The sequence below is a fragment of the Diplotaxodon limnothrissa genome, linkage group LG1, assembly GCF_057381915.1.
Source record: "Diplotaxodon limnothrissa isolate DT_005_m linkage group LG1, D_limnothrissa_male_GT1.1, whole genome shotgun sequence".
NCBI classification, from domain to species: domain Eukaryota; kingdom Metazoa; phylum Chordata; class Actinopteri; order Cichliformes; family Cichlidae; genus Diplotaxodon; species Diplotaxodon limnothrissa.
The window spans coordinates 2,194,087-2,207,167 of NC_140596.1; the positions used below are offsets into that span (position 1 = coordinate 2,194,087).

The 13,081-nt window shown below is 46.3% G+C and overlaps 1 protein-coding gene across 1 annotated transcript in view; it reads left to right on the forward strand.

Annotated features, from left to right (window-relative positions):
• The window catches only part of efl1 (elongation factor like GTPase 1), a 73,452-nt gene that overhangs the window by 52,749 nt on the left and 7,622 nt on the right, over nt 1-13,081 (forward strand). Inside the window, exons 16-18 of the mRNA XM_085351208.1 lie at nt 404-551; nt 12,720-12,849; nt 13,023-13,081. The exon at nt 13,023-13,081 is cut by the window's right edge and continues 68 nt beyond it. Coding sequence (XP_085207334.1) covers nt 404-551; nt 12,720-12,849; nt 13,023-13,081 — 337 coding nt within the window. The remainder of the gene's footprint in view (nt 1-403; nt 552-12,719; nt 12,850-13,022) is intronic.

Below are 13,081 nucleotides of genomic sequence, written 5' to 3' on the forward strand. Positions count from 1 at the left end.
TCAATTCATTGCAACTTTATTTACACAGCGCCAAATCACAACAACAGTTGCCTCAAGGCGCTTTATACTGTAAGGTAAAGACCCTACAGTAATACAGAGAAAAGCCCAACAATCATATGACCCCCTATGAGCAGCACTTTGGCGACAGTGGGAAGGAAAAACTCCCTTTTAACAGGAAGAAACCTCCGGCAGAACCAGGCTCAGGGAGGGGCGGGGCCATCTGCTGCGATTGGTTGGGGTGAGAGAAGGAAGACGGGATAAAGACATGCTGTGGAGCAGAGACAGAGGTTAACACCAGTTAGGTCCAGTCAGGTTTGAGAGTGTGTTCCTCGTTGTGTAGACGTTCCGACCGCTCACACAGCCGAATCGATGATTGTGTTTCCACCTCGTTTGTTTGTGACAGGCGAGATGCCAAAGCTGGTGCGCGGGATGCGCTTGTTGAACCAGGCCGACCCCTGTGCCGAGGTTCTGATCCAGGAAACCGGAGAACACGTTCTGGTCACTGCTGGCGAGGTTCATCTGCAGCGCTGCCTGGACGACCTGAGAGAGCGGTCAGTGTGCGTGCGTGCATGTGTGTCTGCCTGTATGCTGATGTTAGGCATGTAAAGTGTTCATGTTCACTCGTGAACACTTGTTAAAGAAACCTGCTCTGCTTTGGCTCACTTCCTGTCCCTGCGCTGAATGTTCATGTATGAACATAGTAACAGGTCAGTGTGTGCAGCAACCTCTGTGAGCTTCAGAATGCTCTAAATACTCAGTTTATTCCATGTTTTCCTACATTTGGCTCCATATGATGTCACAGAGGGGGATATCTTTATATGGTCATCTCATACAACAGTCACCCAATCAGCCAATCAGTGATACCGTGGGTTCATTATTATTGTCTTTCTGCATGCTGCCTTTGACTGACATGATTAAGTCATTGAGGATATTTCTAATCATTTCTGTGCTGATGACATTCACTTGTGTGTCTTTTGGCTTCCATACAGTCATTTTGTTTTAAACTCAGAGTAACTGAGCTCATCCTTTAACAACATCAAATGTCTACATCAGTGATTTCTAGTGTTTCTAATGCTGGCATAATAATTACAGTTCGTCTCTGGGCTTCGACTCCCATGAAAAATCTGTTTTACGTTCCATTTAAGGAACATTTAGGAAAAGTCTCATCAGAGAAAACATTTTCATGCATCTGTGTCATCGTGCTTAGATTACTATAATACCCAGTTAACTTAATTATTATGTCTAAGAATCAAAGGATGGTGCAGGTAGTGAGCAGAATAGGTCAACTTGAAGCTTTATCCAAGAGGTCACTCTGACTATAATTTATTTATCTGAGCATAAAGACAAAAAGGGAAACCAGCTCTGCTCAGGTTAACAAGGCTGGGTGCACTAATCCAGTTCCTGTGGTTCTTTGAAGCCTTGGAATAATCAGACCATCCAAACTGTTCACGCAGATTATTCTGCATGTATGTGGTCGCTGATTTATATGCACAGTAAAAAATCTGCTCAGCATCCGTGTGATTGGAGAAATTCTCCAATATGGCTGCTAACCAATCAGATTACGTTCTGATAATATCCAGAGAGCGAGGTGGCTGAAGGAGCAGTGAGTGATGGGCGAGTAGTCGCCACGATCATCATTTTTATCATAATTTAATCTAAATTCATTTAGTTTTGTTCCAATAAATCTTGTGAGATTAGCACAGAGTGGGTGTGAACTTGATTCAGAGTTGTTGGTGAGAGTCGCTGCGCACGGTTTACAAAGCGTGACGTGTGCTCTTCTCGTCTCCATGACAAACACGGGAGCTTCCTCCCTCACACCCTGATCGTCAGTGAAAGATCAAGAACAAGGAGCTTACGTCTGATTGGATCCCCCCCAAACTGGTCCCGCCTCTCTATACAACTTAATTAATTCTGATTGGATCTCGTCGCCCCGGAACATTGTCGTCTCGTTTTTATTCATCGACAAAAGTGCCGAAACATTTCATCACAGGTTTTGTGTATTCGGGGTTTGTTTGTTTGTTTGTTCAGAAAAAAAGAAAATGATCAGTCAACAAACGAACGCTATGGTGAGACGTGGGCGGAGTTTCTGATGATAGGTCAGCATGTGTGCAGCAACCTCTGAGAAAGGCTTCAGGATGTGACGTCTAAAGCCAGCAGGGGGCGTGGTGGCTGTGTCCGTCTTATTTTAGTTGATTATTGCGGCGTCTTCTGTCTCCATGATCGACAATAACCTCCACCTAGACTGTGAGCCAAGAAATGATCACCATGAAGTAAAGTCCCACTTTTCAGAAAGTCTGACTTGGACTGCGTTGGTATTAATAACCGTGCTCCTCACGTGGCGTCTGCTGTCCCAGTATTCAATTTTTATATTTCTCCATATCTGACTTTTTCTGTCTCGGTCATATCGATCGTCTGTGTTTGTGTGCTCTCCTGCTCGCGTCTGCTGTTGCGTAGTGCAGGTTGAGCACAGTGTGTGTTCGTATACTGAGCGACTCACATCTGAGGCACAGAGCTGATCTGTTTCCAATTCCAGCCCATCATTATCTGGCTATCATTACGTATTGACTGCTGCTCCTGTCCGTCTGGACGCTGCCGGCCTCCTCAGAAGAACAGTGCGAGCTCATTGACCGGCACATAGATTATTTTCACAGGGGAAATTTGGTGTCGCTGCTGCGGCCTCACAAAATCACCCGAGAATGAGTTTAGAGATGGCGTTTCCAGAAAACCTGAACACAAGACCCGCCTGTAACATTAAACCACGGCTGTGTGGCAGGTAGTAAACACACTGGAGCCAGTTACAAGTTTAAAAAGGTGCTTTTTTCTGTGGGCAGCAACACGACCTCATTTTAACCCAAGAGTGCAAACACAAACAGAAATAATCCATCCACCGATTCCTGAACCCGGCAGGCCAGTGCCAAACTCTTCTACTTCTATTGTTTCATGGTGTCGCAAAATAAACAGTTTACAACAATATCTTTCATGGCTTGATGGTCAGTGTAGAGGCTACATTAATTTCTTAAAGTTCAATAAAGCTGAAGATCCTGTTGAGGTTTTTCAAAATAAACTGAAATGATGACAAACAGAAGGACCAGTCCAAACAAATCGAGGACCTTATTCCTAAACGAGGGGCTGCCTCTGTAGCACGGACATGGGTTGGTTATGAAACATCTGACACTGCAAATTACGCAGGAAACCGGCCCCCACCAAACCTCTGCTACCACCAACGGAAGAATCACGTGACAGTGAGGAGAGAGTTTACGGCTGAGAAGCAAAGAAGAGCCGTCAGGTGCTCCAAATAAACCTCCCACTCAAACATTAGAACGGGCGTTTCCCCGCAGCACGCCGTGTAATAAATACCCACAAAGAAAATGGCAACCATCCCAACTTATGTCTAAAAATATGTAGTTCAATCCATCGGTCAAAACACTCGACTCCAGGCACACGACGCCCAGCTGAAAACACTTCACACAAGTCGAGCTGCCCGAGATTCACAGAATTCACCGAAAATGTAAATTTTTGTGGTTTATATCGTTATAAATGTCATATGAGATTTTGGTCATATCGCACAGCCCTATCAGTTGGGGTCTGATCCGGGATCAGAGAGGACAGCAGAGATGTCACAGTGAAAACCTGCAGTGTGCAGGTGTGACTGCAACAGGCCGCACTTATTCCCCTCAGAGACTCGTGACCTCCTTTCAAACATCTTCTGCATGTCAGTGTTATAAAACCACACGAGCTGAGACTGAAGGAGTCACCTGGATGATGATGAAGCGTTTCTCCCACTGAAAACGTCCAGATGAAAAGAATCGACGTTTGGCATCTACGTACCTGGATGACTGAGCATCGAGACATTAAAACAGCCTGGATTTGCCACGTCTGTGTGATCAACAAAGAAGTGTGTCCTGTTTTTGTGTAACTTTGATGACTGTGCCGTGAAGCAGGATCATTTTAGGTACCCAGTATCCTCACCCGTAGATTTCCTGTACATCGTCTAATCGGCTTTTTGTACATCGCTGAGATTGTACGACGGGATGCTGTTTGCAGTGTGTAAAGCGTGTTTTCATCGGTTTATTTTTACTCAGTTTTTATGCGTAAGAACAGTTGCTCTGTGTTCATTAATCTCGGTTCTTGTCATCTCAGCGGGGAACAGAAATCCATCAGTTAGAGAGAACTGCCGCTCTCCGCGCACGGCTGCTCAAATGATAACACAACATCTTCGATATTTAGCAGTGTGTAATTTTGTGTTTGAAGTCGTCTGTTTATTCCAGACATGAATTGCAAGTCACTGAAAGCTGTTGCATGGATGCTGTCCATGACAGGCTGAGCAGGTTAGGTGGAAGCTTTTAAGGTCTAAACAGGAGAAACTAGATGAACAGTGTCCCTTTATTTCACAGTAATTAGTAAAATTATACACTATTTGTGCTTCCTGACCATTTAAACATTTATATTTCAGAAAAAGTGAATTATAAAGTAGCCAATGAACGAGTAGGTTTATTTGTCATTAGATCAGAATGATTTCCTGCACAGCTGTAACGATGCAGATGCCGTTAAAGCCAGTATCTGCAGCAATCTAAAGCATCGCATTTACACTCAGTGCATTTATCAAGACACATCACATCTTTTCTTCTGAGAGTTTTAACCTTGTTAAACCAGAATTCACAGGCAGCACGACGTGCTCTTTCCTGTGATGCCATTATCTCCGATGTTCAGCTTTTTCCATTAAGGCTCAACATCCATAAATCCATTTAGGATGCATAAAAATAGCTCTTTATAACTTTGTGCCTCGCTATCATCAGTTCTCATTATCAGTTTTCCTTCCGTGTCGGATTTAATCCGGTGACAGATGTCTGCACATCCGTGGTAAAACCAAACTGTTAATTCAGTCTGTTCTGTTATCATGCGGCTTTGCTAAAATACAAATGTACACCCCAACGTTAAAATAGCCTGGCCAGGTTCCCCTCGTGCTGTCACAACACCTCGGATCCATCGAGGCGGGGACTCCTCGGATCGCTGAAGGTGTCCCGTGGTGTCGCTCGCCTTCGCTTTAGCAGCAGATCCTTTAGATCAGGGGTGGGGAACTCCAGACCGCAGCTTTTAGATGTGTCCTTGATCCATCACAGCTGATTTAAATGAGCTCCTCAACATGTCTTGAAGTTCTCCAGAGGCCTGGTAATGAGCTAATCATTGGATTCAGGTGTGTTGACCCAGAGTGAGATCTAAAACCTGCAGGACTCCGGCCCTCGAGGCCTGGAGTTGGACACCCGTCTCAAAGTATCAGACAGTAGATCTCAGTAGGTCCTTGGTTGCTCCGAGATCTGAGAAATTTGGGGGCCAAGTCAACAATAGAGACTCTGAAACTATTTCTGAGAAATGTTTGCATGGTGGCACAATGAACACGGCTGCTGTTATCAGTTAATGTGGCTCCTGCAGTCGTGGTTAAGCAGGTGTGTCAGAGTTACATGAATGCTGAATGAATCCCATCGAAGGCAAATTTGTCTTTACATGGTCAGGACAACATCAAGTTTCAGCTTGATGTTTCTGGGTGGCCGTTACAGTCCTGTGCAAAAGTTTTGAGCCAGCTGTTATTTCTCTGGATTTTGTTTGAAGGTTTATTGAGACCTGAGCAAACCTACCTGGAAACACAGGTACGATCAGCTGAAGGTGCATCTCTCCTGTCAGGTCTCTGCTGGATTGTCTTCCTGTTTAAGTAAATGCGTTTCAGAAGATGTTTAGGCCTTGCACATTATTCATTTTCATCTTCAGATTTTTTTAAGGAACCGCTGCACGCCAGTGTCGGGATGTGCCGAATTCTTAGCTAACAGCTCCGTGGGAATCACCTGTTTGGGGCAAAAATACTATTTTATGTCAGACTGTGTTATCTTTGGCATTTTTTATCGATCCAGTTAAAGAAATTGGAATCAGTGATGTGTTTTTGTGACAGCCTGCTAGTAATAAAGTGTTTTTAAAATCTTTACTTTAAAAAGCTGAAAATGAGTCAATGTTCAAAGGAAACCTTAAAAGAGCTCCGGAAAGCTGGAAAATTGTTTCTCAAGACAAATTAAAAAACTCAAAGGAAGCAAAATATAAAGAAATGAGGGGCGGCTCAATACTTTTGCACAGTATTGTACATGTGCTTCATATGTAATTCCATTATTTTTAATCTTGTGCTCTCACGAGGACAGATTATAATTAAATGCCTGAATAACATTATCCATGTACAGGAAACAGTACCTGCTGTTACAGGTAAATCTGCACATTCGAAGTGTTTGGAGTGTTTATCTGCTCAGAGATTGGATCAGAGGGCGCAGCAGCAGCTATACGAGAGCTAGCTAACAGTGCTGAGAGGACCCGTCACTGGCTGTGGGTGAAAAGGGCTGACATCACTTGGGCAGCTATGGCAGTCAGCGAACCGCGAGAGAAAAGAAAATATTTGCTCTTCTTCCCTTTTCTGGGAGGCAGTGAGGAGGTAGAGTGTACAGCCTGATCCGGCGGGGAGGTGTGGCCCCCCTCCAGCTCTCCTGTCGTGTCCCTTTTGTCTTACTCCTCTCTTTCACCTTTTCTATCCCTTTGAAGAAGTGAGGCTCCATAAATGTTAAAGAGGTAAGTATTATCTCTCAGTTGAAGTGAATAGATAGAAAATAAACTGTAGAAAACTAAAAGAAGAAGTGAAATAACAAGTCAACATAAACCAGAGACACTCCGGGGCCTGATCAGCCCTGGCAGGGCCTCCTTGGATGAGGGTGTCTGGTGATAACGGCCGAAACACCCGATGAATCCAAGGTCCACTGCTGACGATGTGTCCCAAACCTTAATATGATAACCTAGATCAGATCTCTAATCCCCCAAAAATGGGAGATTGGCCTGGGTAAAAGACAGAAAGCTGAGGCACGCACTGATGTGTGCTGCTGGTAAAGTTTCTGGGCTGCCTTTCCTCATAACAGCCTCAAGATGCTCACCATTTAACGCAATGCACAATCAGGGACTGCAACATCTAGTGCTTTTACTGAATCACCAAAGAATAGAATATAACTTGTGGTGAGAACATGAAGTAGCAGATGGTCACAGTCAAGTGACCGGTTAAGATTCCCGTCGTGATGAAAGTCTGTTCGCCGGTCGTGTTTTCGTAGGTTAGACATTTGCAAAGCTAATGTTTCAGTGGGGCGAATGTTTCGTGCCTGCGGTGCATGTTATCGTCGGGTCTTCAGCGGGAGCCTGTCACCATAGCAACCAGGAAAACTCAGTTTCTGTATTTGAACCCAAACCGTGAACTTTCATTACTCAAACCTGCCCATCCATCCCTGTCTCATTACTGGAGCCAGTGTCCAGTCTAAACCTGACCGAGCAGATTTACTAAGTAAACGTAAACTGTGTGATGCTGTGTGTGGGATTCGCACTTTTTAACTCTAACTTCATGTTACCTTATATGCAGCAGAGCCTATTTGTTGTATAAAATTAAATTCGAGCACAGAAATGTTACAGGACAGTGAGGAAGCTGATGCAAACACACCCGTGTCCCTGAAAGTCTTCTGCCATGTGTTTAGTGATGACATCATCCTCAGCCTCCGAATTCGGGGTTTTACTGAATGTGCTTACTTACCAGAAGCACAAGAATCGATTTGTAAAAGCAACGAAGAGGCCGTGGAGATCGATTGAACGAAAACAGGTCTGAATAAAACCCCCGCAGACACAGTAAGACATAAACTGCAAGCAAATGATTCAGCAGAGCAAGTTTTTCTCAAGGACCTCTCTCCGCTTGGCTCCAGTCACTGGCCTGTCTCCCAGATCCTGCCTGAACATGCTCCATCACAGGGACATCATTACTCCAGCGATGAGTGCTGCATTGTTTTCACCAGACCTCAGGCGGGCAGTCAGGCTGGAGAGCCTGAATTTTCTCATCACCTCAGAGATTCTTTTTCCTGCTGCTCTCAGACGGCTCTCAGAGCTATTTGGCTCCAGGTGGCCTATAATGTGACTCGGGAGTGACTCCCATCCAGCCGCTCCGCCGTGTAGGCCTGATTGCTGAGAGCCAAAGAGAGGAACGGGCCCCTCTCGGGGTATCCCGTCCCTGCAGAGGAGCGCTCGGGCTGCGGAGAGGTCGCCGCCTTCATCGCAGACACATGCTGGATATGAAGAATCTTGTCTGGTGGCAAATCATCGAGTAGTAAAGCTGGATGAGCGAAGGTTCGGCGGGCAGCGGAGCGTGTCGCTCACCGTGTGATCGGGGCACGCTGCCACATTTGTTGGCGTTTTTCTGGCAGGCGCTGTTTCAGGACCTGGGAAAAGAATGGTAGGACCCGCTGGGGGGGGGGCAGTTTCAGCTGGTGGCCTTCGTGGTCAATCACACGTGCCCTTCTGATGGTTTTTAAAAGGCACCTCCTCCCTGTAATATCGCAGGCCTGACTCTGTGCGGCGTCTGTGGAGCTGAACTCACACAAATGTGTTTTTCAGAGTTTTGATGTTTTGCGTCTGCAGACGAGGACCTGAGTACAGATCCAAGTTCAGGCTCAGGTTTTAAGAACCTCCTGTTTTTGTGGATCGATTTTAGATTTAGGATAACAGGAAAAACAACAACGTTGTTGCGCGTTGTGTCCAGTCACACAACAGTGTTGTTGTTGCTGCACGGCTGCAGCGGCGTGCAGCTATCAGCGACGTGTTTTCAGGTGGGTCGCCCACATGCATTATATCGGTGTACCAGGTCATCGTCTTTCAGTGCGTCAGTAACCGCCCGCTTTGTGCGCCACAGTTGTCACGTTGCTGCTTTGTCCTTTTTTGGGGGGGTTCTTGTGTTCCTATTGGCCGACACACTCACTCATATTCTGAGCTTCCTGTCATAGCAGACAGCTCGCTCCGGTCCTGTCAAACGTTTCGCTTCAGGCCGGCTGCTCGGCTCGCTGTTGGGTTTAAGCTCCGGCTCCGCCATGTTGGATGCAGAGTCTGCAGGGCGGCTCTGACTGGAACCAGTCCAGGAGATGGTGTCTAATGGTTGTGGTGTTTTACATACTGGTACACAAAGGCTGACGTGTGCCTGGAACGGCACGTGGTGCAGTTCATGGGTGCAGCTGTCGGACGTTAGAGGAGGACTTTTCATACTTTGCGCCTCACCTCTGCCCCGCTGCTGTGGCAGGTCTAGTTTGCGGCCCTGCAGAGCTGCTGTGGCTCGTGGGCAGCACCCGGCCCACTGTGTCAGTGCTCTGAAAGCGTGGCATCAAACAACACTGCATACACCATTTTCACTCATGCACTCAGCTGCTCCTCTGATCGTGCTGACTGCACACACCACGCTTGGCCTGAATTCCTCTTTGGGTTTCTTTCATGTAACTGTGTTTCTGTGCGTCTCCTGGTTTGTTGCCGCCCGGTTTGTGTCACAGAGTAAATATTTATATTCTTTAAAATGTTATTATCGATTATATTTTATAATTATTTAGCAGGAGAATGCAAATCTGTCACCTGTGCGCCACACTGATCTGAGTTTGCACCTCCAACAGCTCCTGACGTCAGAGCGCACCGAGCTGTGTTTTCAAATCGGCCTCTGTTTATTTGGTTTTTGCCTTTTCCACCGTTTGCTCCACCCAGGCTTTGAGTTTCATGGATAAATGTTTTATGATTGCTTCAGCCTTGGTGCTACTTAAGGACGCACTCCTGCAGACACTGATTGTAAGAGCTCAAGTCGAAAGCACAATGCACTCTCACTGACCGACGAGTAAAATCACTTTGGATGATGTAACACTGCAAGAAAATACCCCATACAGTACACACACACACACACACGTTGGGTATTCATATCTTGTGGGGACAGCCCTTATCCTAACCAGGGATTGTAGCATCTCGTCCTTTTATTACATATAAAGATGAAAGCTCTGGATCTCCATGGTTGGTTTGTTCTGTTCTTTGTGTGTCTGAGCTACTTTTTTACAGCACTTTAGTCAACCTGTTTTTAAAAGTGCTTATAAATAAATTGATTGATTGATCTCTTCTTTGCTGGCGGGGTTGGGGGGTTCTTGGCTTTGTGCGGCGGGTCCGTCAGCGCAGAGTCGCTCATGAGGCTCGCTCCGCGCTGCCTGTTGCTCTGATTTTGTGGGATTCCAGCTGAGGAAACGAGGCCGCGTGCAGCGCTGCTGCTGCTATGTTTAGAGCCGAGGCCAGACAGCTCGGGACAGAGATGGCAGAGCAGGACGGCGGATCGCTGACCGGCCAGCTGGCTGCCTGCTTGGCTCAGATGAAGGCTGATTGGCTGGATGGATGGCTCGATCATTGGCTTACATTTTGGCTGGTGATGTGACTTGATGGCGAGCTACCTGCTTCATAAAGTGTCTGATTGGCTGGCTGGGTGACTTGTTGATGTGTCGGCAGCCTGAGCCCTCCACGTAAGCGCTGGCACGCAGCGCATCACGTTCAGAATAAGGTCAGCGCTGTTCTCTGCCACACGGGCGAGCACAAGACTGTGACATCACAGCTCCACCGCTGCGAGGGGATTATCCCCACACCCCACCCTCTCCCATCAAAACTAGGTCAGGTGCCCAGTCTTCAGTGCTTATGGGCACCAGTGATCGATAATTCAGCGCACACACACACACACAGAGCTGTACGTTTTCAATTTGGCGTTTTCACAGAAACTTTTCAAGTGTTCATTAAGTGAGATGGCGAGCAGCAGGGATTACCTGTTACCGTGGATAACTGGATTAAACGAGGAAGTATCCCCGCTGTCTCGGTGCCGCTGCTAATTCAGCACAAATATAAACACAGGCGTGTTTTTCAGAGTGACCCAGTGACCCCGGGGTCAGCCAGGAAGCATCTGTGTTGTTCAGTAAAGCCTCTAATGCAGACGGGCAGACTAATGAGTGCGATTGTCCTCTGCAGCCTGCTGGTGGAGGACCTCAGCGGGTATAAATGATGTTAGAGAAACACTTTGTGTCCTTGCTGCGGCACTCGGGCTCTGACTCATTTCTACTGAACACCCAAATCTTTAAAATGCCCCACAAATCATTTTATTATTGGAAAGACGGCTCTGCGCCGCTCCACACGTGTGACGTGAGGGGAGCAAGCGGTCGTCTCAGTGTACGGCCCAAATGCACATCGCAGGATCCAACGTCATCGAATGTCACAAGAACGAACAAGCGCGCAGTAAAATGATCAAAGAGAAAAGGAGGATGTCCATCACCTCTGAGATCCTGGTGACATTTCTTTGAGCAGCTCTGCGTCTCGTTGCTGGTTTATAAGCTGCGACTCAACGTTAGCAGCAAAGCATCTGATAGGCCGGACAGATTCTCTCTACCTGCGTGCAGCTTTCTGAGGTGTCGTGTTTTTGTGTTCGCTCTGTCAGCCGGATCTGAAAGAATATTTCATATTAATTAGAGTTTCTTTAAACTCGTGGCTGTGACAGTAATTACAGACTCCAAAGACGTTTCTCTTAACGCCGTCTCGTCCCGTTGGAGAGGAGCTTTCATTCGCACCGTCACCTGCAGAGTCTGTACGAGCGTAAAACACCAACGGGAACATTTTGTATCCCGACTTTTCCTCACTCCGAGTTTCATCTTTGCTTTAATTTTAATTACACTCAGTTTCACACAGGTGTGGTTTTTTCTATTCTTGGCTCTGAATGATGTCACAGGAGGGCGTCCTCATACAGTTCAGCACAGTTTACAAACCGTGAGGAGCAGCCAATCAGAAGAAAGTTGGCTTACAGGGAGGCTTATTTCAGATCAGATACATAAGGGTTGTTTGGGGCCGTGAATCATGCAAAGCTACTGTAGTGGAGCGACTCATTCCACTTCTTTAAATCCTCTTCCATCCTGTAGCAGGAAGCATCACTTGTGCCATTGTAGAGTTTCACCTTACAGTTTAAAGTGCTTTGAGCTTGTGATTTGGTGCTTTGTCAATAGAAAAGAATTGAAGTATCGGCTCGATTACGTCAGACTTTTGTGAACACCCACTTGATGACCCCAGAGGATGAAGGTGAAGATTTTAAAAAGTTTCATTTTTGGCCGTATTTTATTTTCCATTACGGCTAAAGTGACTCTATGCAGACGATTCATGTTGTTTTCTGGAAATCAGCCCACACCTCAGATGTTCGGAGGAGATTTTATTGAAAGTATCATCCCAGAAATATTTGGGTATTTGTTTGGATGACGGACAGAGTGCAGAGTTTTTATTATTGAGATATTTTAATCTTATTTAGCTCCTTATTCTTGGAATAACCTTCAGAGCACATTGAAGCTGAATGCTTGCGTCTCCCTGCAGAGTGCAGAGCTCTCATAAAGACTTCTGTAAATGACAAGTTTTCACTGTGTCTTGTTTTTTACGTGTTCTTGTGTTTGATTTATTCTGCCTTGAAAAACGACGTTAGTCTGAAGGACTTCCTGGTTAAATGGGTCCAGATGTTGTGTTTGAAAAACGTGCTGCTCATAGGGGTCATGTGATTGTTGGGTTTTTCTCTGTATGTGTTATTGTAGGATCTACCGCACAATATGAAGCGCCTCGAGCGACTGTTGTTGTGATTTGGCGCTGTGTCAATAAAACTGAATTGAATAAAACATGAAATCGTCATCAGATGGCGGTCCGAGGTTTTCAGTTCTGATGTGTTTGACCTGTGAGCAGCCGAATCCTGTCGCCCCGTTGCCTTTGGGCGACAGCCATGGCCTGTGTCTGTTCTCTATCTGCAGACTGTCAGACTGGCTGATTATGAAAACAGAGAACAGCCTCCACTCTTCTTTTTTTTAAAGGTTTGCTAAAATCGAGATCAGCGCGTCTGAGCCCATCATCCCGTTCAGAGAGACGGTGGTTCGTCCTCCCAAAGTGGACATGGTGAACGAGGAGCTGGGCAAGCAGCAGAAAGTCGCCATCATTCATCAGGTGAGTCGCTGAGCTGGAGGCCAGGGTAGTGTATGAAATCTGTGATTCAGCTCTACTGTCTGCTGACGGAGTTTAAAAACGTTCAGCGTTGCTCTGAGGAGAAGAATCCGGAAGGAAAGGGGCGGATTTATCACATTTCCAGATAATCAGTGTTCTCGTGTGGCTGTTTCCAGGTCAAAGAAGAGGCCTCTCAGGGTCGATCGTCCGACACCCTACACCTGGACTCCAGCGG